Source organism: Rousettus aegyptiacus, unplaced genomic scaffold (genome assembly GCF_014176215.1).
Source record: "Rousettus aegyptiacus isolate mRouAeg1 unplaced genomic scaffold, mRouAeg1.p scaffold_m13_p_1, whole genome shotgun sequence".
NCBI classification, from domain to species: domain Eukaryota; kingdom Metazoa; phylum Chordata; class Mammalia; order Chiroptera; family Pteropodidae; genus Rousettus; species Rousettus aegyptiacus.
The window spans coordinates 31,175,376-31,203,123 of record NW_023416284.1 but is presented as its reverse complement, the minus strand read 5'-3'; the positions used below and the strand labels follow the sequence as shown (position 1 = coordinate 31,203,123).

General features: G+C 52.5%; 1 protein-coding gene across 2 annotated transcripts in view; it reads left to right on the top strand.

The window, feature by feature from the left end:
• The window catches only part of TRABD2B (TraB domain containing 2B), a 206,182-nt gene that overhangs the window by 165,542 nt on the left and 12,892 nt on the right, over positions 1 to 27,748 (top strand). Inside the window, exons 3-6 of one of the 2 annotated variants that reach the window (XM_016151337.2) lie at positions 3,189 to 3,335; positions 9,840 to 10,014; positions 24,115 to 24,205; positions 27,378 to 27,647. In XM_016151337.2, the coding sequence (XP_016006823.2) occupies positions 3,189 to 3,335; positions 9,840 to 10,014; positions 24,115 to 24,205; positions 27,378 to 27,647 (683 nt within the window). Of the gene's footprint in view, positions 1 to 3,188; positions 3,336 to 9,839; positions 10,015 to 16,724; positions 18,939 to 24,114; positions 24,206 to 27,377; positions 27,648 to 27,748 lie in introns of those variants that run through there. The other variant, XM_016151338.2, reaches the window with a different exon arrangement.

Sequence of the window (27,748 nt, the reverse complement as noted above, 5' to 3'; positions counted from 1 at the left end):
TCCAGGACTCCGAAGTAAAATGAGCTCCTTCATGAGCATTCAAATCCCAGCTCTGTCCTTTACAAGCTGTGAGGCCTTGGGCCTGTCCTTCCCCTCTGCTTCTTTGGTTTCCCATCTGTAATAGGGACACCATCCCTGCTGGCCGTCTCCCAGGGAGAGCAGAGGGAGGCCCCAGTGGGCAGTGGTAAACCAAGTGGAGCGTTCCACGATTAGACTACCCAGGCCCAAGTGCACACCCCACCCCTCTCTAGCCTTTTCACTTTGGGTGACTTACTTAATGTCTCTTTGCTGCAGGTGTGTGTGTGTGTGTGTGTGTGTGTGTGTGTGTGTGTGTGTGTGTTTAATCCATTAAATGGGACCGATACTAGACCTACCTCAGCGATATTGTAAAGGTTAAATAAATTAATATGAGCTTAAAGGGTTCCTGACACATAATAAGTGCTCAATAAAAATAGTGATCCTAGTAATGAATGGATGAGGACTGCCTCATAAATTGCAAAGGATGGATACAAGGCAGGGGGTATGGGGATAGAGACCTATGATTCAGGGGCAGCCTCCTTCCTTCTGAAGCAGTTCCTGAATGTCTGTGGTCCAACAGTGAGCACAGAGGCAGGCTTCCCACCTGCACCAGACTCTTGGTCTAGACAGGCAGGGAACAGCAAATTATCTGAAATGGACACTTGATGAGATAAGTGCCAAGATCAAGGGAAGCACAGGGGTCTGTGGGAGGCACCAAACCCTGCCAGGGGTTGGGGGAGTCCGGGATGACAGGCTTGGGTTTGGTCACAGCCCGCCACACTCAACTGTGCCACGTTGGGAATGCCTCTTCAGTGATCTGTAACAAGCTAATAATAAAGGCTCCCTGGCCATTTCTGGCTATTTCACAAGGCTCCAGAAAGAAAATGGGTATGACACTGTAAGTGGGATCAATGTGGACTGCGAACTTCCAGAAATCCAGCCCCATGGCCCAGGGCACTGCAAAGCATCCTGGGCTCGGTGTCAGGAGACCTGGGTGTGAGCTCACTTTGCCCCTGCTCACTGTGTAGCCTTGAGTAAGCCCATCCTGCCCACTCTCCGGGGCCCTGTCTCCTCTCCTCTTCTATATGATGAGAACTTAGAATGAGATTAGTGGTTCTCAGCTGGGCTCCAGGGGTACCTATGGGTTCCACAGAGAAGCTTTGGGTGTCTTTGCTGCAGGGGGACTTTGAACCAGCGGGACTTCAGGTTCCAGCCTGCGTCCCTTATGTCAGTCAGAGAAGTTTTCATTTTTATTTGCTCTACATTTTGAATTCCAAGGTTACGTTCCCTTTGGAAAACAATGATAACAAAAAACAAATAAACACACAAACAAAGAATTCTGTGGCTAAAAACGGTTGAAAAACCACTGGACCAAGTGACCTTTACAAGCCCTTCCAGCTCCAATCTAGAAAGTCTTAGATCTAACTGTTTTTGTCCATATTATTTAGCAAGCATTTATCCAGCACTTTCTACATGCCAGAATTGTTCTTAGCACCCCGAAGATTGTAACGTGCTTAATTCACTAGAACACCTCCGAGCTCCATGAGGGCCGCATGACTGAGGAAGTGACTTCATGTGGTTAGGAAGGTCCAGGAGAGCCATTTTCCTTGAGGCAAGTCTTCTGGGTGCCTAAGCAAATGACCTCACCACAGGGTAGATGCTGCTTGGCCAGGCCGGCCCTGAGAAGGATCAGGGCAAGATGTGGTCACAGGAAGTCTGTGTGTCCCAGCCCCCAGAGGAGGAGAGCAGAGCGCTCCAGCTTGACACGGATGCTTTCATCCAAGGCATGTGCCATGAAGGAGGAAGTGCTTGTTGCCTTAGCAATGTCCTCAGCAACAGGGCCACTGCCTCCTGTGATCCATCCCCAGCCACCATGCTGCCATCAACACCCTGCACCAGGTGGCTGCAGATCAGATTTCAGGGGTGATGGTCAGAGCCTGGAGAAGGCCCAGAGGTGGGATGGCGGGGTCTGACCTCATCTCCAGCCAGCTCATTAGGGGGAGCAGCCCGGGTTACTACATCTCAGCGCAATCCAACTCTCCTGCCTGCCAGAAACAAGTGGGAGGAGGAGATGGGTGGAGGTGGTCACACAAGCACAAGCTTGGCCCCATTGCCCATGACAGTACTTGGGCCAGCTTTCACGTAACTACTGCGTGAGCCTTTCTGCTCGCATTATGTGTTCTGGAGCAATGTGTCTGATGCCACTTGGTAGGAACTTCTGCCATGTGGTGCTGGTGTGCCCCAAATGCAGACAAAAATTGAGCGAGTTCCTTCTCCTCCTGGGCCTCAGTTTCCTCATCTAAAATGGGACATTTTAGATCATCTCTCACGGCCCTTCTACCTCAGGCAAGCCATATTCCATTACAGCCGTGGTTCCCAAATGCCAGAAGCAATCAAGCTGTAGAGAAGTTCCCAAGGAGCCTGTTAAAAATACACATCCTGGGCTCAACCTCAGAGATTCTGATCCCAAGGTTGGGGCCTTGGCATCTGATATTCTATATAATATACCAAGTGATTCCGATGCCTGGGTCTACCCGGGACACAGCTGTACCCCCAGAGCCCAGCATGGTGGCCCGGAACACCGAGGGGCTTGAGGAAACACATGCTAGGTGAGCTCGGAGGGGCTCAGCTCCTAGGCCTTTGCCCGGTGTGAGGATGGCTTCTGGAGCAGGTGGCATTTCGGTTGAGGCGTGATATCGAAGTGGGCTTTTTGTGTGTTTTGTTTATTTGTTTGTTTTGCTTTGTTTGGGGGTGCTCTTGATTATAAAATGAGTCATCTTTGCTCATTCTAGAACTTTTCTAAGCACAGGGAAAGAAAGGAATCCAAAGGAAAAACTCACCCATCATTCAAAAACCCAGACACACTGCAGTTCTCATTCTGCCACATCGTTAGATAAGATGTTGTCACCCAGAGCCGGCCTTGGGACCAGTGTGGGCAGAAAGCAGGAGATGAGTGAGAGCAGGCTGCATGTGTCCAGAGGCCAGGGAGTAAGTAGCGGGAAGTGTGGAAACACTCAGCCTGCGCCAGCTGGTGCCGGCCCCACACACCTTCTCCGTTTCGGGGCCTGTTACCCAAAGTCCAGAGGGAAGCGCACCAGTCCCGGAGGTGTCAGAGACCTTGGCCAGGTCCCTGAGCACAGTCCTTATTTCTCTCTCTTTCCTCTGCCCAGGTGCTGTTTGCCCTGAACCAGACTCTGCTGCAGCACGAGAGTGTGCGGGCCGGAAGCCTGCAGGCACCCTACACCACAGAGGACCTCATTAAGCACTACAACTGTGGGGACCTCAATGCCGTCATCTTCAACCATGACACGTCCCAGGTGAGGCTCCCTCCCCTCCTCCAGCCCAGACAGCCTCTGGGTCACCAGTTCCCAAGGCTGGGCCCATATGTACCCACCAGGCATGTATTAGACACCTACTGTGAGCCAGGTGTAGGCAATCTCTCCAGCCATGGCAAGCAAAAGCTGTTGGGATCCCCATTTTACAGATGGGGAAACTGAGATTCAGAGAGGGAAAGAGACTTGTCCAAAGCCGGCACCACTCATTAGTTGTTGGGTTATGAAATTATCAAGAGGAGCACTTAAACCTGGTGTGTGTAGAATCTGGAAGAACAGGGAGGCCTCCAGGAGGCTCAGCTCAGCATCTGGGGAAATTAAAGCCCAGGGAGAGAAAAGTCCACAATTACTCAGAGCTTGGGCTTGAGTCCAGCCCAGGGCATTCTGCCTTGATTCTAGGCCTTGAGGAAAATTACCCTCATGCCGGGCAGACAATGTGTGGGACCCTGAGAGCTAAACATGACACTATCAGGCCCCCCATTGCCCTCGGGATAAATTCCGAGATACTTTGACCAGCATTCGGGGCCATCCATGTCCCACGCTCCCCTGACCTTGTCATAGCCCGGTCCCCCACCGCACAGAGCTTGTTCTGCTGACCAGTGCCACATGCAGCTCTTCCCCAATGCGGTTTGCCCTTTCAGACTGATCCGCCTCTGTCCAGGCTTCTCCCTCCTGGTGACCTCCCACTTGGCCATGGTCAAATGTCACCTTTTCTGAAAAACTCTCCCTGACTCCCTGGATGGAGTTAGGTATTCTCCCGGATACTTCTAGGCCTGCTGTGCTTTCTAAGTCATGGTGCTTGGATCTTCATTCATTCAAGAAGCCGTTGTATTAGTCAGAACAGGCCACTTCTCCGCTCAGGACACTGTAATGGCTCCTCATTTTTCTCGGAGAAAAATCCAGAGTCTCTACAATGGCCTGCACGGCCTGTGTCTTCTCCCCCGCAACGTCATGTCCTCTGCCCTCCCTTCACACCCGCCGCTCCAGCTGCATGGGCTTCCTTGCTGTTCCATGAGCCCACCTGGCATGTTTTCCTTTGGCACCGACTATTCCCTCTGCCAGGAATACCTTGCCCAGGTGTCGCCAGGGCTCAGCCCTGCTCTGCCTTCAAGGCGTAATTCAGATATCATCGTCTCTGTGAGGCAGGCCCCAACTACCCTACCTAGAATTGCAACCTGACTCCCACTCTCATGCTCTCCTCCCCTTTCTTACACTCTGCATTTTCCCCGGGGCCCTTATCATTTCCTCGCACACTTATATATCTTGATTCACTGATTAGTGATTATTTACTATCTGTCCCTCCTCACTAGAGCAGAAGCTCCCTGAGGGCAGCTAGGATCTATTTCATTCAAGGATGTATTCCCAGTAGCGAGAACAGTGCCAGCCGTAGAGCAGGACAGGCACGGTGATATAAAAAGGGCTATCGGGGAGACCAAGAGAGCTGCCCTCACAGGGCTGACAGACTCAGAGGAGGGATGGGGAGATTCGACCGGCAATCCATGTGATCCTTGCTGCGAGAGAGACTGGAGGATGTGTTTGGAGTCCGTCGTAGGAGCAGGAATTTAGATGGGCTTGGGGGTCGGGAGCGGGGCTGGGATGAGGAGGAAAGATTCCTGCAATACGAGAGGTTAGAGAAGAATCTGAATGGGCCACAGAGAGGAGGAGGAAGAATCTTCCATCAGAGGAAACTGCATGCAAACCAGGTGGAGACGAGAGAGAGAGGAGAGAAGTGTGAGCATTTGGGCTGGATGCACAGCCGGGGACCAGGCCCTGACATTCTGTCCGAATGCCACCGCACTAAAACCAGAGCTCCTGGAGGGCAAGGCTGGGTGCTCATCTGTCTGTCCTGATGCCAGCATGGAGCCTGGCACAGAGCGTGCATCAGTGAGCAACTGTCACGGGAGTGAACGTGGGTGCGTGTTATGCTAATGCAGTGTAGAGAGTGAAATGGGGAGGGTCTGTAGCCCCGGCCACAGGAGGCTCAGGACTCTAAGAGAACTCTGACACCAGGAGGCTCATAGGCATTTCCCCAGTCATTCACTTTGTGGCAGAGCCCCACCCTGTGTCATCCGCTAGGGATAGGCTGGGAGCCCTGAGCAGCCAGGGAGCTCTGTGGCAGAGGGGACCTTGTCACTGCTCAAGATGGCTTGACCATGATGAGACTGGCCTCGGGGGAGAAGTATCCAGGACAGGGCTCTGACTAGGCTGCAGCTGACGCTAAGTGGAGAGAAGGAGGAAGGGGGTGACCTCAGGTGATAGCAAGCTCGGATTTTCTTTGAGCCTGTGTCCAGAACCACTGATTTGTCTCTGGCAAGTGAACTGCATCTAGGGTCCCCTGGCAGTGCCTGTACTTGATATTGGTCCCCCCAGATTAGAGTGGCAACCCAGGTTGCACCCAGGCGTGCACAGGCAGTCTATCCCTCAGTAGAGGGGCCAGGCAGCCCTGCCTTCAGACACAGAAAAGCATGCCGTGGGGCAGCATGACTAAATCCAGTGCCCACATGCCGATGGAGAAAAGGTCCAGGTGAAGTGGGGCTGTGTCCTCAGCTGGAGGCCGCAAAGGCTGATAGGAGCTGAGGACACAGGGGCTGTGGGGGTATAATCACTGATCCAGGATGATGGTGGTTTTGGAGCTAAGCCAGAGAGTAGAGTAGGGTGAGGATGAAGGAAGAGGCCGGCAGGCAGAGTAATCTGCCTGGTGGGGGTGCAGGAAGATGGGAGGTCCTGAGGAATGATATGCAGAGCAGAGGGCAGATCACACAGGGGTGAGGGTGAGTTCCGCTGAGGGGAGGAAGCCCTGGAGAGTTCAAGCCTGAGATTAGTGTGGTCATAAGTAGGCCTGTGGCTACAGTGCTGAGGAGAATGAGGTGGTCTCTGGAGGCCAGGAAGGGACAGGAGGAATGCCCAGGGTGATAACGTTGAGGAACAGGGGCTGAGAGCACATTCTTCGTGGTCTACCTTGCTTCCCCACCAACCTTACCTTCAGAAATGGCTGAGGCTGACCTTCCACAGCTCCAAGGTCACCTGCATCGTCAGTGCCCCCAAATCAGAATGATCCCTCCCCTGGGAAGTCTTATCTGAGACCCCCAGATTGCATTAAGTGTAGAGTGGCCATATATTTATCATCTAAACTCAGGTACTTCTGAGAGTGAAAGCTAATATACAATTAAAGGTCAGAATAATTAACAATCTACCCTAGCCGTGAACCTAGACTGTCGTGGAGAAACCAAGACACGTGGTCCCCTCGTTAGGTGCCTCTTTCCTTCCTCAATCCTTCGGCGCCCTCTCAAAGCACGGATCCCACAGTGTTCTCATGTGCAGTCTGACTCCCCACTAGGCTGCGAGTTCCATCCAGGGCAGCAGACCCAGGCCAAGGGCTCTCTGTAGCACCTTGGCCTGACACAGGCCAGACCGGTGAAAGTTCTCGGAAGCTGTCTGTTGGATAGGTGGGGTAAAGAGAAAGGATGAGACCATCGAGGTCAGTGACACATGAAGACTGAGCGCTTGACTGCCGGTCCTGGTCATGGGTCAGGGAGCCTACACTGAGGTCATCCCCCGTGGCCCCACCCAGCTCTGTCTGGCCTGTCTTCTCTTTGCCCCATCTCAGACCCATCACCCTAGGGCCCTGGGGACCTGACGTATCCTCTTTAAAATCTTATCATGCATCTTGCACTTAAACTTGTCACAGGAGATTTAAGGCTGCCGACAAGTCTGATGACATCATTAATTTGCTCCCTTCCCACCCACACCCAAACCCAGGCCCCGTCCTTGGCGTGGAGCCCATCATCATGAACCAGGCAAGAGAATGTCAGCCAGCTGCTGGGCAGCCCAGAGAACTAGAGTGTCTAGCCCAAATCCTCTGCAGCTTTGATGTTGAAATTTCTGGTTCTTGTTCTTGTTAAATTTTTTTTAGCTCCCTAAGGAATAGAGATTTATCTTCCCACAAATGCACACTCGTCAGGAAGCAGAGGAGGGAAGTCCTCTGCCTGTGCCCTTGACAGAAGGGCAGGGGAGCAGAATACTGCTTTCATGGCTCTCTGAAGATCCTGAAGGAATGCTTTGTCATCTCCGTCTCTGCCCCCTGCCTAGGGCCACCCTTCACTGTAGTCTCTGCCATCATAAGGGAAAGGCGACAGAGCTAGCTTCATCCCCCAGGCTAGTTGTTCGAAGGTGACATTCAGTCACGATTTCTTTTGTGCCATGCACTGTGCTAAGTGCTTTGCAAAACTGATCTTACTTAATTCCGACAACGTATATTACCCCCATATTACCAATTTGGAAACCGAGTCTCAGACAAGCCAAGTTACTTGCTAGTTATAGAGGCCACCCAACTGGTAAGTGGCAAAAGAGAAATTTCAGCTCAAGTTATCCTGGCCGTCTGACTTCAGGACCCACATTCCTACTACCATAACTCTATTGCCTCTCAGCTCATTCACTCATCCATTCATTCACTGATTGAACAGATACTTATTTGTTGGTACAACATCATCTCACATTCTTTCCTATGTCCAAGGAATGAAGAGAAGCCTATGAGGGCTGTGTTTCCAGGAATAACCCTTCTGAGTCACAGCTCTCTGTTCCCCCTTTAGTCAGAAGCCTGCAGTGCTGCCTTTCTCATAGCTAAGGTCTAACTGTGGTCTGTTTTGTCAGGGCTGCCAACCGTCCCTTCCACAGTTGGAGGAGAGCATAAGAACTCCATTTCTTCATTTATCCACTTGCCAAACAACTCCTGGACACCAACTCTGTATTGGCCCTGTTGGGCATTGGCATGGCTGCTGCGTACAGCTATACACATTGTGCACTGCACAACACAAACTTAGGATACACCAGTCATATCATTGTCTTGTTCAGCCTGGAACAGCTCATCAGGGCTTTCTGGCAGAGAAGCCCCACCCTCTCACTCCAGGGAATTCACTCATCCTTGGCAGCAGATATCAGAGACAGACAGCTGTCCCAGCCTTCTCCAAGTCCCTTGGGGTTCACCCTCCATTGACGCCTCCATTTTTCTCAGAAAGAGTTTGACAGCTGAAGAGTTGTCAGCTGAAGAGTCGTGGGCCACACAACTCTTCTTGGGACTGAAACCTGCAGGAAATTATTCCCCTTATGCCAGACTCTCCATCTAGCTAATTCACCAGTCAGTTAGGCCTTGTGTTCTGTGCTTTCTGCCTGGGTTGATGAACACAGAGAAATGGAAGAAGGGACACCACGTGGAGGATATCCTGTGAGCAAGAGCTTGGAGGTTGACGAGACATTGACAGGTCATTAGGAAAGAGAGGGTACGTTCTGACTTACTGCCTCAGTTTTTCCAGTGGCCCATGGCTTCCTCTGAGGCCACACCCACATGTTGGAATCCGCAGTGCAGGAATACCTGGACCTGCCATCCAGGTGGGAAAGACAGCATACCGGGAACAGAAGAACACAGAAAGAGGCAATATGGTGAGAAAGGACAGCACAACTTCATGTGGAAGGTTCCAGAAACCTTTCTTGGACATCTGCTGTGTTCCAGGCATAGATAAAGGCTCTCTGTCCCTGAACTCAAGGAGCTCTCTCCCTAGTTCAAGAACATGTCAGTGACGCTGGCCCCTAGGTCATGTGGCTAGGGGTGGACGTTGGGCCCAAAGCTGAGAAATCTGGACAGTTCTAAGCTGGGTTGCTGAATAAGCCATCATTATGTGAGGAAGCTATGGTCCTGGGTTGAAGTTTTAAGAAGGATGGAGGGGTTTGGGTTATGTCTTCGGAAGTGGTGGAACTGGGGATGGGGATACAGTGGCAGCAACAGATGGTAGCTAAAGAGGGCTCAGGCATTGGGAAAACCCAAGGTTAGGAACCCTCATCTCATCTCTGTAGGGCAAAGTGGGCTGAATACAGCTAATGACAGCACCCATCACTTCATGTAACCCCCCAAAAATATTGTCAGCCCCATCTTACAAATGAGGAAATGGGCTCAGAAAAGTGAAGTAACTTGGCCAAAGTCACGCAACGTCAGAAAGGGGCCTGAAGCCCAGGTCAGCCTGAGCCCGTACCCTACAGCCTTTCTGCCACACAAGGCAGCTCAGCTAACCTTTCACACCTGCTTGCTGAACCCAGTTCCTTGTATATGCCATGCCAGGCTGCTAAAATGAGAGCAGTGAAGTAGCTGAGCTCCGCCCCACCCCCCGGACCTTGGCATCTGGAAGCTGAGGTTAAACAAGACAAGAGACGCAGGAGCGATACACATGGGAGTGTGGCGGTCCCGGGTTGTCATCCTGGCTCTGCCACTTTGCACATGTCTCTAGATCTTTTCACTCTTGCTTTCTTCATCTTGAAAACCAGAATAACGACACTCATCTCAACGGGTTTTGGAATTGATGAAAAACATACACAAAACATATAGCCCACTGTAGAGACTTAATAAAGGTAAGTTGCCCTCCTGTCTGGGCTGCGTGTGTTTATTTGGAGCCGACCTTGCTCCAGAGAGAACTGAAGGCAGCCTCTGTCTTGCCTTTACAGCTGCCCAATTTTATCAACACCACCCTCCCGCCGCACGAGCAGGTGACAGCCCAGGAGATCGACAGCTACTTCCGCCAGGAGCTCATCTACAAGAGGAACGAGCGGATGGGGAAGAGGGTCATGGCACTTCTGCAGGAGAACGAAGACAAGATCTGCTTTTTTGCCTTCGGAGCAGGTTTGGGCCAGAGTGGGGAAGAGATTATTTACAAAATCCTTAAGGGCTGGGAGATTTGCTAAACCTTCTCCTGACCTCTACTTCATGAAGGGAAAGTGAGACCCAGAATGTGGCTGGAAAAGCCACACAGTGCTCAGCAGAGCTGGGACCCTAAATGGTTCTCCTCCTTCTAGTCAACAGTTCTTTCATAATAGTCCCCATGGGCAAGGGGAGTGACCCCTGCCAGAGCCCAAAACAGAATCAGCTCTGGCTGCCCAGCCCAGCCTTGGGCCCCACTGCCCCAGCAGAGTCCAGGCCAAGACTATGAGGACATCTGGGCAAGGCATCCTGCTCTGGAATGGCCCCCAGATGACCACAACAGGGTTGCTGCCCAGACCTCAACCAGACCCCGGATCCTCCTTGGACCTAAGAGGAGCCATTGGTGAATTCAGCCACTGAGGGAGGCCAGCAAAGATCCAACATTCCACATCCCCACTTGAGAGGCAGGACCTCCCTGTCGCACCTGCTCCAGGACCCAGGACCAAAGCCACCCAAGATTTGGGGGTAGCTAGACCCCGATCTTTCCTGTGGGCAAGGAAACGGTAGGAGAGATGAGAGATGAAAATCACAGTAGTGCGGCCATCCCTAGATATTGACCCCCTCTTCCTGAAACCCAAGTCCATGGGGGTACAACTATTTACTCAGGTACCAGGCCAGTGTGCAAGCATCATGCCCAGCTCCAGTTCCTTCCCCATCTCTAAAATCCAGCTGGTCCCTAGTCGGTCCTATTCTCACACCCATCTGCTCTGTTGACCTCCACTGCCACTTTCCCAGTCCAAGCCTTCATCGGCCTACTCATCCTCTCCCCACCTCCGCACTGCTTCCCACAGTGTAGCCTGTGATGGGTGCCAAATCTGTGTCCCACCCTCGCCTTGAGCTCTGGGAGGGCAGGTACTACTTAATTATCCCTGTGTTTTTAGTAGCACATAATAGGTTTTGAGCTTGATGAGTGTGTGAAAGAATGAATGACTGAAGAAATGGACAAATGAGTGAATGTTGACCAGATTCCTCCATTCTGGTCTCCTCTGGGACTGGTGAATTTAGGGCAGGTCAGCAGTAAAGGTGAGGACCCACTCTCCAATAACAACAGGTCCAGAGCCATGTGCATATCTTGCTGGCAGCTGCCACTTCTGGCTCAGTCACACCTAGAACAAATGGCTCACTCTGCACTGTAAATCTTCCCTCTAACCAAGAATTTCAAATCTGGATGCAGCATCCAAGCTCGAGCCTACCCACCTCATCATAGCCATGGCAGAAGGAGGTCTATAGAGACCAGGACACAGGCAAAGCTCGTGGCAAGTCAAGAATAAAGCCAAGACAAGACCCCAGCCTAGGAGGAATGATCCAGGTGCTTTGTTCTTATGCGCAGGCAGGGAGCCGGCTAAACAGTCCTATGACAGTTGGCGTATTGGCAGGGAGCACGTCCACACACAGTCCATGGCAAGAGATGTCCACACCTGCCTCTCTGCATTCTCGTGGCATGTAACTCCCAGGTCCCACATCCTGTGGCAGGTTGAGGATTCATGTGCAAGTCCAGGCCAAACATTCTTCAGTGGGACGTGACCTTTTAGATACGCACTCTCCACTGCAAATACTCCTGTCCTCTGCAGTTCCACCTCAGTCCTTCCCAGACCATCGGGCACCGGGGACGTGAGTCAGTCTGTCTTTGGTTGCCCATCCTCTATATCATCCTCAAAGAAGGCATAGGGAGGGAGCGAGAGCCCGTGCCATCGAAAATATGCCCGGCCATCTCCCAGGCATGCGTGTACTCATGCAAAGGTCTCTCGGGTCCAGTTTCACTGGGTGTCTCCATGAAGTAGCTTAGGAAACAGAAGCATAGTTATAAGACACCCCAGCCACCCCCAACCCGACCTCACCAGGTGTCTGAGCTAGTCCCCTGCTGAGGTTCTGCCCGTCTGTGGCAGGCCAGCCTGAGAGCCCATGAGTGCAGACTGGCCTCTTCTCTGTTCTGCTCTACAGGAGATTTGGGGCGAAGGGCCAGAGCTTCGGAGTCAGGATGCCTGGGTGTACAGCAATGACACTGCCACCACCAGCTAAGAGAAAGCCATCTCGCCCTCGAGGGCATTGGCTTCTGGTCTGTAAAATGGGGATAACGCACCCACCTCATCAGATTGTGTTAGATCATAGGGTTAAAACTCCATCGGGGTGAATAAAACACCTACTGTGTGCCAGCCACCGTTCCAGCCTCTCAGATTATATTACCTTCGATCTTCATAGTAACACCTCTACATGGGTTATATTACGCACATTTTCCAGATGAAAAGCAACGCCCAGAGAGGGTGAATGGCTTCCACCGGCCATACAAGTAGACCTCTGACTTGAATCCTGGCCTCCTGGGTATAGGTCCTGACCCTTTCTCCTATACATGATGTCCTCGCTGTATAGAAATGCTGACAATTTTGTGAGAAGCTTGTCTTTTTAGCTGGTACAGCTCACAAAAGAATACTCTCCTAGTATCTGTGGTGCTTCTGCAGCAAGGCACTACTTGGCCTCTTTTGGAGTTTATTCAACAGGTTCAGGGGCAGTTGGGGTGCAGATATTCGTGAAAACTCTAAGCAGGCCTGGGTGACACCTGGGAGCCTAGATGGAAGCTCTGCCTCTCTGTGATGTTATGGAGCTTATCGACTGCCATGGAGGAGTGAGCCAGCCCGGGGGAAGGGGAGGCCTGGTTCCCGACTGCCAGGGTCCTGCAGATGGACAAGCCGACCCTGCAGGCCCCTAAAGATCTTACGTGGATTTTTATTTCCTTTGGTCTACAAACAACTGAGAAAAATAAGTACAATTAAGGGAATTTTTATTAGCTAAATTTATGCAATATGCTGGCTTATCTTTTAGTCTGAAATTATCTTCTTTCTGCTGTGTTTGAAGTTAAACATCCTTTTTAAAAATAATGGTGATATAAGGCAAATGGCGCTTTCAAAGTCCTTACTTGGCAAGATTAAAAGTTAGTAACTGTATTATTTCCCTCACCCACTTACCTTTTCTAAAGATAGAGAACTGAGCATGCTTATAACATGATAGAAAGAATACGACAGAAGGAGGATGTTACAGGAGAGTGAGTGGGAAAAGATTACTAGCCCAGGGTTCTGAGAAGGCAGGAAGTGGGATGACCAGAGCAGAGAGGGTTTGGCCTGGGCTCGAAGGGGCACCTCCTCACCTTTCTAATAAGAGCTCTGCTCTATAAAGTAGAAGGTGACGTCATCTGCAGAGAAGAGGAGGAAGGTGGGAAGGTTCTTGTTTGAAGAGAAGAGAACATTTAATGTAAATGGAAGAGAGACTGGCCACAAGAACTGACATGGGCAAGAAGTTAAATAGATTCCATTTCCTGAGCCAACTGTGATTGAGTGGTAGTGGCTGCCTGGAGTGAGATGGTGTGAAGGATGGTAAAACCCCATCAGAGCTCAACAGAAAGAATTCCTGATTGATTGGTGATGCCCGTTTGGGACCAGGATTAGAGCACATGCCTGCCTTGTATCTGCTAGGAACAGAGATGATGCTGACTGGCAATGAGCGCTCTTGAACTTGCATTTGTCCCCAATACACAGGTTGTAAGATTTCTTACAGCAGCACTAAACATCTAGGGTGTATATGTGGATGCTGCACCCCAAGCCTCCTGATTTTATCCCAGCACCCCCTGCTCAGTGAGCGTCCCACTGTGTGTGAACTACTCCAGGGTAGGGCCCAGAACTCCTCAGAATTGCAACACTTGAAACTGTTTTTTAAAGACATATTGGTCCAAATCACCTAGAATCAAGTTTATTCCATTCGGTCTCCTGGAATCTCTGGACTCTAGGCTTCAGGGGAGTCTCATTCTCAGGCACTAAAAAAACAAACAAACAAACAAACAAACAAACACACACACAATAATTTTGTCCCTAGCTCCAGGAAACTGGAGCCCTCTCAGGATGTGGTTGGTTACTTGTTCTACCACTTTTGCATCCTGGAACAGAATGAATAATGCAGGAACTGACAGAACTGGGTTGGACGCATGAGCCAGGCTCAGGGGGAGACCAGGTAACCTCTAGGGCCTGTGCATTTTGAACTCTGAGACCAAAGATTAGCATAGGTTATCACACCTTCTGTAATCCTCATGTGCTGTAATCTGAATATAATTCTACCTTCTGACATTGCAAATTCTTTGGCCCTGACGTGCTGTGATTTTAAGATTGTGTGGTTCTGATATCCCATCACCTATCATCATAGCATTCTAACATGCTGGCACAGTTTGCTCCAACCCCTCTTGGATTCCTGGGGAAGAATGTGGAGCAAAGAACCTTCCAGGACCTAAAATTACCTCCATGTAGGACTGCTGCCACTTGTACCAACAAGAAGCAGAGGTCCAGGCAGAAAGTTGCATTTGAAGGGTTAAAAGGTGGGCCGTGCGAGCACCAGAGACAGAGGGGCTGTAGCTATACCCCGAGTGCCCACGTAGCCAGCACACCCAGCCTCCAGGTCTGCGTCAGCCTCCTTCCTACCCCAGCTAAAGTGCCACAGACCCACAACGGGAAACAGGCCTAAGGGGCTGGGACACAGAAGCCCATTGGTGCCGAAGACACAGGTTTGAGAGAAGGGAGAGCTCAAAGCCCAACATACCAAACACCATTAATAGCTTTTATTTTTTACATTTAAACCAACAACCACTTTATTTATTTGCTCATGGGTCTGTAATTCAGACAGGGCTCGAAGGGGCGCCACTGAAGTCACCTGGGTCAGTGTGCCGGGGCTAGAAGGCCCACCTGCAGGGACATGTCTGTTATTAATAACAGCGGCAGTTGCTCCCTGGGAGTGAGCACTGACCTGCTTGAAGAACACCCACATCCACCAGCACGTGACCTCCAGGTCTTCAATTCCCCTTGGAAGGAGACACGATGATATTTATTATTCCATTAGCAGATGGATAAATTGAGGTACAGATGGGAAGAGAAAGAATGTTAGAACTGCAGAGAAATGATCCTCCTGATGGCCAGCCTCCCTCAACCATCGGCTGCTGCTTGGGTCCTCTGTTCCGCTGAAGATGCCCTCCTCCTCTCCTACTCAGGCCTCCCACCACCTCCTCTCCCTCCTCTCTGGGCTCCCCTAGTCCTGCAGGATTCCCCTGTCACAGCCCAGTTCATGCTGAGGGCCATCTTCCGATCTGTGTTGTCTTCTTCCTAAGCACTGAGGAGGTTCTCACTATCCACTCGTTGAATGAACAAACAAACAAATTCACAAATGGGTGAATTAGTGGCCCATGCATAGAAGTACCCCTGCTCTCTGTTACCCGCAACAAAACTGAACTAGAACCCACATCTGGGAGACCCAGGGGTCCAGCAACTTGATATATGCTCATTAGAAGGTGAGACTGAATCACCAAATGAAAAGCCCTCAGAACCCACTAGAAACAGAGTCCCAGGTACTGTTGTTGGTCCAGCCGCACAGTCAGAGGCCGGAGGAGGAGGGCCTCTAGCGCTAAGCAGAGTGGGGTAGAGGATGCACATAGGAAGAGAAGGGAAGGGAAGGCAGAAGGCGGTTAGGAAGGAATAAGTGAGAAAGGAAAGAAGGTAGGGCACGGTGAGAATGAGGTCGAGGGCATGAGGGTGGAAACCGGAAACAGGCTGACGTTGCGGACGCTTCTTGCACTCAAACACCTTCCATGTAGCCTCTCAGAACCTTTCCCTTCTCAGCATCATAGAGAAGGGCTGAGACCTGGTGAAGGCTAATATCCTTTCCAGCCTCAACATTCAGCAAGCCTGTGTATGCCTGACAGAGGTTTGAGTGATGGCACTGAAAGGAGGTAGGGTAAGTCAGAGAAGGCCTCCTGGAGGAAGTGAGACTGCTTGAAATTTCCCTGATGCAGGCCCAGCTTCTAGCTCTGCTCATCGTCCTGTAGTCCTCAGGACAAGACTCACACCCACCTTCCCCACCTTGTTCTCTGCTCAGTGGCCTCGGGAACGGAAGAAGCCCCTCAGCTCATGACTGGACACAGAAGAGCAGCCACAGCCCATTCTAATCTTAGAAACAAGGGGTCCAGAAAATAGGCAGCACACGCCCAGCTGCTTCCTCCTCTCCCAGGCAAACGCCCATGGCCTGCCACTATCCCCATGCTGGAGCACACTGTCCAGGCCACAGTGTCCGGAAGTGTTTCAGAATTTCCGACAGTACTTCAAAGGACCCTGCTGCCCCACCAAGTACACATCTGGCAGCTAGCAAGCCTGCGCTGGCTGCAGTCCTTGGCCAGAATCACTGTTCCTGTTTCAGAGCATCCAACCAGCCAGAGGAACATCCCATCTGCTAGTTTGTTCCTAAATGGAGCCAACCCTGCCCTCTGGAACAAGGGGTAGTCCAAAAGAATGGAAAACCCATATTCCTGGCTGGAACTCCAAGGCTGCTCTGTCAGTGAGCGAGGATTTATGGAACATCAGCTATGGGTCCAGTGTTCTTGCTGGGTGGTGTGGGGAAGGCAAGAGGAGAAAAAAGTGTCCTGGATTAAGAGCATGGGAGGCAGAACCAGGCTGCCTGACTTGGAAAGCCAGCACTTCTGTGCGCTTAGCTCCCCTCAGCCCACAGATTCCCCCTCTGCAAAATGAGCTTGAGAGTCGGAGGCCGGCACTTGTATAGTTCAGGGCCCCGTGCAGTAGCATCGCTCTAAATGTGAGCTCTTGTGTTGTTAGTATTTCAGGGGCCTGGCTCCTCAGAGCCTGCAGTCTTCCAAGGACAAGACCGACACAAGAGAAAGCAGGACCATCTGGGGGAGGAGCGGAAGTGCTCTCTGACCTCTGTGGACCCAGCTGGTACAAATGCAGGGAAATCCCAAGAGCCAGGTCTCAGTTCCAAGTGACAGTGAGGCTCAGGAGCAGGTGGGCGCCATCACTATTCATATGGTTGGCCAATAGGGAGCTTTCCCCGGGTGCTGGGTGGTGTACTTCTAGGAAGGGAGCCTCTGGGTATAGTAGTGCTGCTCTGGCTACGGTGAGCCCTGGGCTAGGCGCTGCCCCCTGTGGGTCACAGAACCCTTCACAGGCTCTGCCTCTGGGGCGCTCCCCACAGGGCCCTGAGCTAACCTCATCACTCTGCAGTCATTGCCTGGGTCTGGAGCCATCTTAGTCCTTAGGAGGAAAGAGTCCTTAGGACCTGGCACATGTCTGACATGTGGAAAAGTCTCAGGAAAGACTTGTGGAGAACACACTGCTGGCTCCAGCCCTCAGGACACAGACTGATCAAAACCCCCAGGGCTTATGTCCTCACCAGGGGACAGGGTGGGGCTACAGATGAAGCGTCCTCACCTCTAACCCAAATATTGATTGAAAGAGGATCTGGTCCAAAGGAAATGAAAGGCTCAAACCCTGGAAATTAAAGAACAGAGAAGGTTGGCTGGAAGGGCGGGCCGGGCAGGCGGGGCATACTTTTAAGAGGAAGCATACAACTGGGAGAAGTCCTGACGGGGACCACTAATCTGGGCAACTGTCAGACAGGTGTCAGAGGCCCAGAAGCAGCTCCAGCCTCCAACAGGAGCCTGTCCTGTACCCTGGGAACCCCTGCCTGGGCAGCTACCTCCACAAAATGCACTTTAAATGGACTCGTTCTGTGCTTGGGGTGGGGAGGGGTTAGGCAAACCCCAGCTCTGCCCTTTCTGCCTGCGTGATACTGGGCTAGTTCTGCTGGCCTCAGTGAGATGTTGTGAGATCTAACGACACAATGAATCAAAGTATTCAGTACAATCTAAGAAGGTAGGGGTGCTTTTCTCGGCATTTATACCCATCTTTGCATCATTAAGGCCAGAGCTGAGCTGACCTGCTGAAGTCTCAGGGCTTTTTCATTTCTAACGTCTTGAGGTCTAGCAGTCTCCAGAGAGGAGAAGACAGTAAAAGGGGAAGATTAGGGTTGCACCCAGACAGGCCAGCTCCCTGTAGGGTGTCTGAATCCCCTCTGCTAAGGCCTGACAACCATTCATCGATCCTCCAGGGATGGGGCACTCACTCTCATACAGAGCTAGACTGTTGCCTAGGAGAGTATTCTTGGGGCCCAGCTGAAACCTGCCCTCTTAGCCTCGTCCTGTCTCTATTCAGAATACCACCACTCATGCCTCCTGCCCCAGCCCTCACCATTACCCATCTCCCCTTTCACTTTCTATCCCAACAACCCAGAATCACTGTTGGTGGCCAGCATACTGCATGCCCTCTTTCTCTTTTGTGCCCGTGCACGTGCCATGCCCTGTCTTGGGAAGGCCTTCCCTCTTGCCTTCCTCTTACTCACCTGAGGACCCTCCTCGTGGACCCCCTAGTCTAGGTCTTGCCCCTTCCCCTTTGGCTGCGCGGCCCCTGGTGTCCCTCCCTCAATGCATAGCTCACGCTGATCACCTCCTCTCCACCCTGTGGCCTCTTCCCAGGTGGGGACCATGTGTCTCCGCTCCTGGCACAAGACTGGGTGCAGGAAGCATCCCCTGCTGAGGCCCCTGCCCTGCCCTGGGCTGGCCCACAGAGAAGGAGCAAGGAGCAAGGAAGCTCAGCTCTGCCAGTTTCCCACGCTGACCCTCCCTGGGAGACGAGAAGGCCCTCGGTACCCCCGATGGCGCGTCCTTCCCCAGGCACCATCCGTCCAGCACTGCTGTCACACTTCCTCATGAAAACAAACACCGCTGTCGCTTGATATCCGGCCGCTGATCCTGGCAGCTAGATTAGCATTTGAAAGTTTCGTTTGCATTAATTTCAGACGGAACATAAATATGGGTTTGGGATCCCTCTTCCAGGAGGAGAAAACTGGAAACCGGGCGGACTCACTGGAGAGAAAACATGTGTGCTGGCCGAGGGGAGCCCGTGTTACTTTGGAATCTTTGTGGGAACATCTGGTCCTCCCCACCTCTCTTCCACCCAGCCCCGCAACACTGTTAATTGGTGGGTTGTTCTTGCTGAGCACTTGCACACTTTCCCTCCAATCCGGTGAACCTTGGAAGGTACACATGTTTCTGACAATTTCCCGCCCCCCGAAACACGAACTCCCTCGCAGCCACCAGTACTTCAGAGTGGGTGTGTGAGAACGTGCGGTGAGCGAGGACATCTCTGGGTGGAAGTCCAAGTCCAAGCTTTGCCTCTTACCACCTATATGACCGGGGCAAGTCCCGTCCCCTCAATGAGCTCCAGTTTTCTCATCTGCAAACTGAGAGACCTCAAAGGCTGCTGTGAGGATGATATGAAACAACGACGGAGCAGCCTCATGTACCTAGGAGGCTCACTCACTAAGCAGGATTTTGTGTTTAGATCATCACATGATGGAATCTGGACCATGTGGAGAAACTGAGACACAGAGCAGGCGAGGAAGTTTCCCAAGGCCTCAGTCAGGTCGCTACCGAGCCAGGTTTTCTGTTCTAACCCCAGGATAGGATTCTTCTCTCTATTTTACCCTGCCTTTCCATGTCAGAGGGTAAATTGCAGCTGTTGGGCTCTGCCCTGATGATGGGTAGGGGCTACGACCAGCCTGTGCTCTGTTCACTGAACCTTACACCCTGGTACAGCCTTAGTTGGGCCCAAAAGAAGGGGAGCCCTTTTTTTCTGCACTAAAACATCATGAGTCAGTGCCCACTCAGAGCAGGACACCTTCCCTGTTTGTATATGAATGCCCTTTAAGTGACACTCTGGCTTGCAGGATTAGGGGAGGCAACACCATGCCAGCCCCACCAGTCTCGAGACCTATAATCTTCCTCCCCTTTCCAGTCTCCCCTGCATCTCAGCCTGAATGCCACCCATCCTGGGAGTCACGGCTCCGTGGGCCTCTCCTCCAGGAAGCTTTTCCTGATGTCTTCATTGGATTAGTCGCTCCACCACACTTCTCATTTCCACTTCAAGGTTCTCTTTATCTTCTCTCCTCTTTCGCCATTTCTCTCCTTTTGTCTGTATCTCTGTCTGTTCGTATCTCTTGCCTCATCCTTGTCTCTTTCTATCTCTTTCTCTCTTTGTCTCGGTGCCTCTCCCTTTCCTTCTCTCCCTACCATTGTCTCCGAGTCTCTCTATGTCTCTTATTACCTGAGTCCAGGCCCTTCTTCTCTCCACTGCCTTTCTCTCTGTTTCCTTGTGTTCTGAAGCTCTCTCCCTCTCCTTGTCTCTCCCTGTGAGTATCTCTCTCCTCTCCTTGCCTCTCTGTATGTCTCCCCTATTCTTTGCCTCTGTGGCTCTGTGTACCCCACCTCCCATGGTCCTCCCTTTCTTTCCTCCTCTCCTCATCCACACGGCCTCAGCAGATGAAATGGAACGTGCCTTCCTGCAGAGAGCTGGCCAGAGCACAGCTGTCAGTGCTGGAAGGAGCTGCTGATCGGTGGCCAGGAGACCCTGGGAGCCTGGGCGAGCCATGCAGGCTAAGCCCCAACACTGTGGGGCCCCCTCTGGAAACTTTCCACACCTTCTTGCAGGTTCCAGAATGGGCATGGTGCCTGCTTCAGGATTTCTGATCTTGGAGGCAAGCCTGTCTGCCAGCCCCGGGGGACAGCATGCACTGGGCCCTGACTCAGGGGCGGGTTCAAAAGCCAAGCTCCTGGGGTTGGTAGAATCGGCAGGAGCATCACCAAGGAGCCAGGCTGAGGTTACAAGGGGAGGGGATCCGTGAGCTCAGGTCTCTTGGGGATAGGATGAGATCATGGAAAGGATATGGAGTACACGGATTTTATCACTCATTCACTCAACAAACAGTTATGAATCACCACCAGAGTCAGGCTTAGTCCTGCCTCAAAGACGAATCAGGCATGGTCCCTGCCCTCAAAAAGCTCACATCTTCCCTCAAGCGGCGTGTTGGGAACACACTCTGACAGGCAGCGCAGGGTGTGGGAAGATCATTCCAGCTGCAGTGAGGAGGGCGAACTGGAGAGGGCAAGGAGGACGGTGTCCGTGGTGATTCCGGCAGAAGGTGATGGTGACCTGGGCCAGAGTCAAGCATGGTTAGGAGGTAAAATCAGGAAGACTCTGACTGGACGAGGGTGAGGAGGAAGAAGGCAAAGTCAAAACAGGGTCCATGTGACTCAGTGAACAGAGCTCAGTTGAGGAGTGTCTTAGGAGGGGAGGTTGAGTTGGATTTTGTAGGCTCGGGGGGATTTTATGAGACGTCTAGTAAGCAGTTGAGCAAATGGGTCTGGGCTTGGGCAGCAGTTCCAGATGGTCAGCATTGTATGGTAATTGAAAGCACATAGGTGGGTGATTTTTTGCCCACGGAGTGTGAGTAGAAAAGAAAAGCTGGTCACGGACAGGGTTCCCAGGGGTCCCCACATTTATTGGGCAGGAGAAAGAGGACCCAACCAAGAGAATGGACAGGGAGCAGTGAGAGGAAGATGAACTAGAACAGAATGGTGTCGTGGCGACCTATGAAACAAAGCCCCAAAGAGGGAGACAGGGTCGGGGTTGATGGGAACATGGGCTCAGGAGTGAATGGCTTGCACTGTACAGTCCTGGGCAGAGCCTGCATGAGAAGGGTGCCTCGTGCAGGGGAAGGCCAGGAGGGGTACTTCTCCCTGCCCTGGAGGGAAGGAGGTGAAGGTGGGTGTGGCTTAGAGAAGGAGGGGGTGGAAATTTTAAAAATCTTTCCTGATTGCTTCCAACTTCTCAATGTATCTAGTCTTCTGCTTAGGGTCTTCAGCCGCACAATGAGGGCCTGAAATCGCTGAGGCAGAGCGAATGGACAGAGCCCTGACTAGACGCTGAAACATTGTCAGGAAGTCCTCAGAATCCAGCCAGCATCCTGTAAGGCCTGGCTTCCCCAAATGCCCTCTCCGCCAGCCTCAGGAATGCTTCTTTTGGAGCAGCCGCAAGGCCTTCAGTAAATATTCATTGCTGCTCCTGTGCAGCCTGAGGCAGGCCATTTTCCCTGGCAGCTCTTGAAATCCTCTGGGCCGACCACTGTTGGGCCTAGAAGCCCTCGTCTTTTAATGGGTCTCCATGGAGGCAGGGAAAAAATTGGCTTTACTGCCAGGAATGGATTCCAAGAGTTGCTGGCAAGCAGTTCCTACAGCTTGTGCACTGGAGGCTGCCACACCCGGTCCCCCTTCCAGCCCAGTCTTGCTCAGAGGCAAGCAAGAGTGGGGATGACTCTGTGGCCCCAGCCAAGGGCTAGCTAGCTTAGCCCATCAGTCAGAGAGTGCATGCTGGGCTTTTCCAAAGGACATTCACTGCTCCTGCCTCATTAGGGCTTTACAGCTGCCCAAGTTGTGGGCCAAAGGGAAGCATGCCATGTGACACACAGGAAAATTGAGGCTGGGGGTGCAGAGAAGCTGCTCGTTCAGGATGACACGCTGGGGATTCACAGCCTTGACAGGAACCTGGGTCTTCTGTCCTCCCTCAATAGCACTTTAGTTAGGGCCGGAGCCTGGGAATGCCCAAGTGTCTTTTGCACCTTGCTTCCCAGAAATGCCTCTCTTACCTCCTAGTCTGTGCATATGCCATTCCCCCTACCTGGAACACCCTCCCTTTGGGGCCACCCATCCTCACGTAGCCAACTATTATCCCGTCCTTCAGCTAACAGTGCCTCCTCCATGAAGTCTACCCTGATCAGGTTGAATTAGAAGCCTCCTGTGTGCTTCCATCAGCATTAGTGCCTGGATCGAAAAATCCCAATTCTTGAGACTGTGAGTGCCTGGAACAGGCCCCTACCTGTTCACCAGTCTGAAGCATTAGGTGTGCACTCACTTTGTGTTTGTCAGATGAATGAAATGGATAGGTGGGAAAAGTGAGAGAGAGAGAGAGAGAGAGAGAGAGAGAGAGAGAGAGAGAGGAGGGAGAACACATTTTCATAAGGGTCTCCGGAATCAAATAAAGCCTTCTGTACAGAATCTGAGGGCTAGGAGAGCCTGTCGGTATCACGCAGCCCACTCCCTCCCTTGTACACAGAGAGAAACATGGCATTTGGGCGTCAAAGGTTTGCTCAAGGTTAGAGTAAGTGAGGTGGTTCCTGGACTAGAACCCATCTCACATCCCCAGTCCAGTGATCTTACATAGTGATCCAGAGATGGATTTCAGGGACTGTGGCAGGCTGGCGAAAGAAAGACTGCTAGACGGGGGACTTGCTAAGGGGTGCTGAAACCAGCCTGGGGTGTGCAGGGGTGACCGGCAGAGGGCCGCGGGCTTCACCCTCTGCTCCAGCCACTGTGCAGTCCCAGCCTGGCTTCCTCTGTCCTGGAGCCTCTTTGTTCCCCAACAGCCTGTCCACTCTCTATTCTCAGACCTCCCTGGGGCTGTCAACATCCTGACCTTCTAGATTCCCACCTGTCACCACCCGTCACAGGCAATTAGAGTAACAGTCCAGGGATTTCCCCCAGGTTCTGGGATGAATGATGAGCAGAAGGGAGCTGTCCGTGGGAGCAGGCCACAGGGCAAGCACATGGGTGAAGAGGTCACCAGGGGCCACTGCCCCTCTGCCCACACTGCCCAGGTCGGGAGACTAAAGCCCAGGGAGCAGGAGAGGCTCACCAGAGTACTGGTTGCCAGCAGTTACTGCCTCCCCAGTGGCCTCCTGAGGACCCTTTCTAACCTTCCTAACTGGGGACTTCACTGTGTTCTCAGACCTCAAGGCTGCATCGTGCCAAAGGAGGACAGTCCCCGCTCTTACCTGGGGCTGCGATTAAATGATTTATACCTGTATTCTTAGTGTCTAGCACAGGGTTGGCCACGGAGCAAGTACATCACAAATGGACCCCCCACTACTGGAGTGCGGAAGGCTGTTCCCACCCAACCAGTCCAGGGCTGTGGCCACCTTCATGGTATGAGGCACGACGATGCCACGGGGAACACTGAGCCTTCACCGTGTGCCAGCCACTGTTCCCGTGGTCCTCACAGCCACCCTGGAGGTTGCTGTTACACTCTTTCCCACTTTACAGATGGGGATACTGAGGCACAGGAAGGTACAACCAGTAAGCTGCCGAGCCAGGATGTGGACCTGGGCAGGACGGCCCCAGGACATCTTACCTCTGTGCCACGCTGCCTCTCAGGGAGTCTGGGGCCTCAGCTTTGGTGTAGGGTATTGGCCTGACGCTGTTTCCAATTGCTGGTGCCCTGACATATGGCTAAGACCACTTTGTCTCTTATGTTCCAGGTCACTTTCTGGGGAACAACACAGTCATTGACGTCCTTCGGCAGGCGGGGCTGGAGGTGGAACACACGCCCGCAGGGCAGACCATCCACAGGTAAGCCGCCCAGACGTCTGTGGACACGGGACTGGCTGGCCCGCTACTGCCAGTCCACAGGCCATGCCTGGCTGCAGGCTGCATGCCCGGGCTGCACCCTACCTTCCTGTTCAGACCTGCAAGGAAAGCTGTGAAGAAGCCTTTGGTGAGATGGGGCCTCATAGGGCCCGACCTTGACCGGACACCCGAGAGCAGAGAGACTAGGCAGGAAGTGGTGAAGGAGGCTGGTGTGCCGTCTTCGCAAGAGGCAAAGGTGGTGAGCTGGGCAGTGGTGGCGGAAATGGGAGTGAGTTAAGTTTTGAGAGATGTTTAGGATTTAAAAACGTGATCGGGTGGGGTAGAAAGACTCTATAGGACACCTGGGTAGCTGCCTAGAGGACGTGGGGGATGCCGGCACCCTGAATCAAGATGGGGCCGTGGTCAGGACGAGCAGTGGTCTGGCCTCTTCCGGTGTCCCAGCTCCACCTACACCTGGTCCGCAACTTCCTCTAGCCACGCCTTCCCTGTTGCTGCCTCTTGTCTGTGCCCCCACCCCTGGCTGTCCTACCGGGGCATACAGTCCTCTCAGAGAGCCATATAGTGGCTATCTCTCATCCTGTGGGGGTTTCCTGTCCCTCCAGCAGGCCGGAAGCTGCCTGAGGACAGGGGTCGGCCGGGTCCTTCTGCAGCCCTCAGCGCCAACACCAGACCTAGCACAGCAGAGGTATCTGCATGCTGGGCAACTCTGGGGATCAATCATGGGATCCTTAAACTCAGGGTTCCCTGTGTCCCACAGTCCTTCCGACCTTTATGCAGGAAACTTCCTCACCAGCCCACCAGGGCGCTCACAGTGTGATCTCTTAGGACCCTGTCCCTGACATTTTAAGACCCAGAGTCCAAAAGAAGCTTGAATAATCATAGCTTATACATGTTGACTGCCCACCGCGTACTCATCTCTAAGTGCTTTTAACTCATGAAGCTTCATGATAACCCTGTGAGCTAGGAGCTATGAGTACCCTCATTAAAAATTGAGGCACCTGAAGCCCAGAGAGGTGAAGTCACTTGCAGAAGGACACACAGCTCATGTAATGGCGGTGTGGGGCTTCCCTGAGCTTCTAACCACTCACTGTATCCCCTCTGGGTGGGACTACTCAGAAGTGGCTGAGGCTCGCTCTCTTCACTCTGCAGAGATGAGGCCTGGGTCACCCAGGGCATTGCGCCTCTGATCTCCTCGCTAAGAGTCATTGTTTCCCCCGTCTCCATGGCACTGCCAGAGGAACTTAGAAACTCCCTCACACTGGTCTCCTCCACTTTTTCATCTCTGAGCCAACCTGACAATACCGCTCTTTCTAAACATTTGAGCGCAGTACAAGTCAGATTGTCCTGGACCTGGGCAGGCATGGGTTTGAGGGTTAAGGGACACAAGGTAAGGTAGCCTTGGGGACAAGGCATTCCTCAAGCTCCTCTTCACAGCCCTGAAAGACCTTCACCTTGAAGCTCATTGAGTCTGTCCAGGGCAGGGGCGGGGGGTGGGAGAGGCAGGCCAAAGAGGCCACCTCGGCTCCTATTCATCGAGAGCTCAGGCATTGGAGGAGGGTCCCCCACCCCCACACTTCTCCCCTCCAGGCCCTGCTCCCAGGGCTCTCAGCCTGAGTCTCCGAGTGCGGGCTGAAATCCTGCGGCTAGGTGAAGGAGCGGGGATGCCGAGGAAGCCCCAACAATAAAAACCATCATCGGCCACAGGTGCTTCCTGGATCCCTCTTTTTGTCTGCCTGTTTTGAATTATCTCCCCAGCAGCTGCGGCATCTCCTGGACCCTGGGAATCTGGGGTTGCCATGGGGGCTGGGAGCAGACAGGCTGAGCTGATGGCCGTCTCTCCTTCAAGGAGAGAGAAGCCCTTCGCCCATCACGCATGCAGGAGTGGAGTGGAGTGACGGGACAGACTGCTCGCTTCCTCAGGTGCTGCTTTAACTTTGCAGTTCCCGACATCATGGCCAACCTCCTCCCAGGGACAGATGGCCCCAACAGGAATTCCATCTGGGCCACAGAGAGGAGAGAATAAAAGGGAGAGGAGCAGAGGCTGTTTCCAGGCTAAGGGGTGTCTGCCTACACCTCTGTATGGAATGTAAATTCCACACTCACACACACACACACCTGATAGATGCTTGAGCACCCACTACAGCCAAGTCCATTTGCTTGTTGGCCAGTGTCACAGCGAGGCTTGTCATGCGACAGGCATCTCATCTAACCTCATGGCAACCCCATGAAGTAATTACCATTTCTAGCCCTATTTTACGGCTATCTGCTGCTCGAGACGATTTCATCACTGTACTTTGTCACAAAGCCTGTAAGTTGCAGAACCAGGATATACACCCATGTCTTTCTGCCTCTAGCTCAAGCTCTTATCTGCTTGGTGCTCAGTAAATAAATGTTGAAGGCATGAATAGATGATTGAATGAATGACACAAGCAACAATGTTAATATTTAATGCTATTTATCAATAATATTAATTACTAAAATGTTTTAGCCGCTTGCCATTTGCCAAGCACTGTTCTAAGTGCTTCGCCTCTGTTAACCTACATAACCCTGGTGATGCCCGTATAAGGTCCCCATTTCACGGAGTAGGAGGCTGAGGCATAGCAAAGTTAGGTAACTCACCCAAGTTCCCTCAGCCAGAGCTTAGTAAATGAATGAGAACCTCGGATCGAGACCTACCCATGGCTCACTTTCTTACTTCTCACTAGTCTGGGCTCAGATGTCACCTGGCAGTGACCAGACTGCCTTCCCTGCCCAGCGCTCGACCCCTACTCTCTCTCGCGCTCCTGTCTCTGCTTTATTTGTCTCCCCAGGAGTCCTCATCTTCGGACTTCCTGTTATATCTTACTCTCCATCTTCCGCTTTAGAATGTGAGCTCTAAGAGCATGGGGCCTTTGTTCTGCTCACTGCTTTCGCCCCATTCCTAGAAAAGTGTCTGGTACAAGGTAGATGCTCAATATTTATTGAATCAGTAAATGAAAGAATGAGTCAAGTCTTCCTCTCTCTGTGCCAGACAACGGTTTTCCTGGGTCATTCTCTCCAGGCCCAACGGGGACACCCGAGCATCTTCTGCCATGACAACTTCCCCACTGAATTGCATCTCTTGTCACATGTGTATGATGCACTCCAACACGTCACGTGCTATTGCCTTCTCCAGTCTTGCCTCACGGAGCCCTGCGACCCCACCCGAGGGGACTTCGGCGAGCCCAGCCCCAGTGACCCCAGCTGCGGCCATCCCTGCAGCACCCTCGGTGACCCCCACAGCCCTGCCAGAAGAGGAGGACCCAGCTTTGTCCCCACACCTCCTGCTCCCTGACAGCCTCAGCCAGCTGGAGGAGTTCGGGCGGCAGAAGAAGTGGCACAAGAGGCAGAACAAACACCAGCGGCCGCGGCAGTTCAGTGACCTCTGGGTCCGCATCGAGGACAGGTGAGCTGCTAAAGCGCCGGTCTGCTGGGAGCTGGGCGTCATTTCCAGGCAGCCTCTCTCAGGAGGAAGTGTGAGTGTGGCAGGTGGGTGCCCCTGCAGAA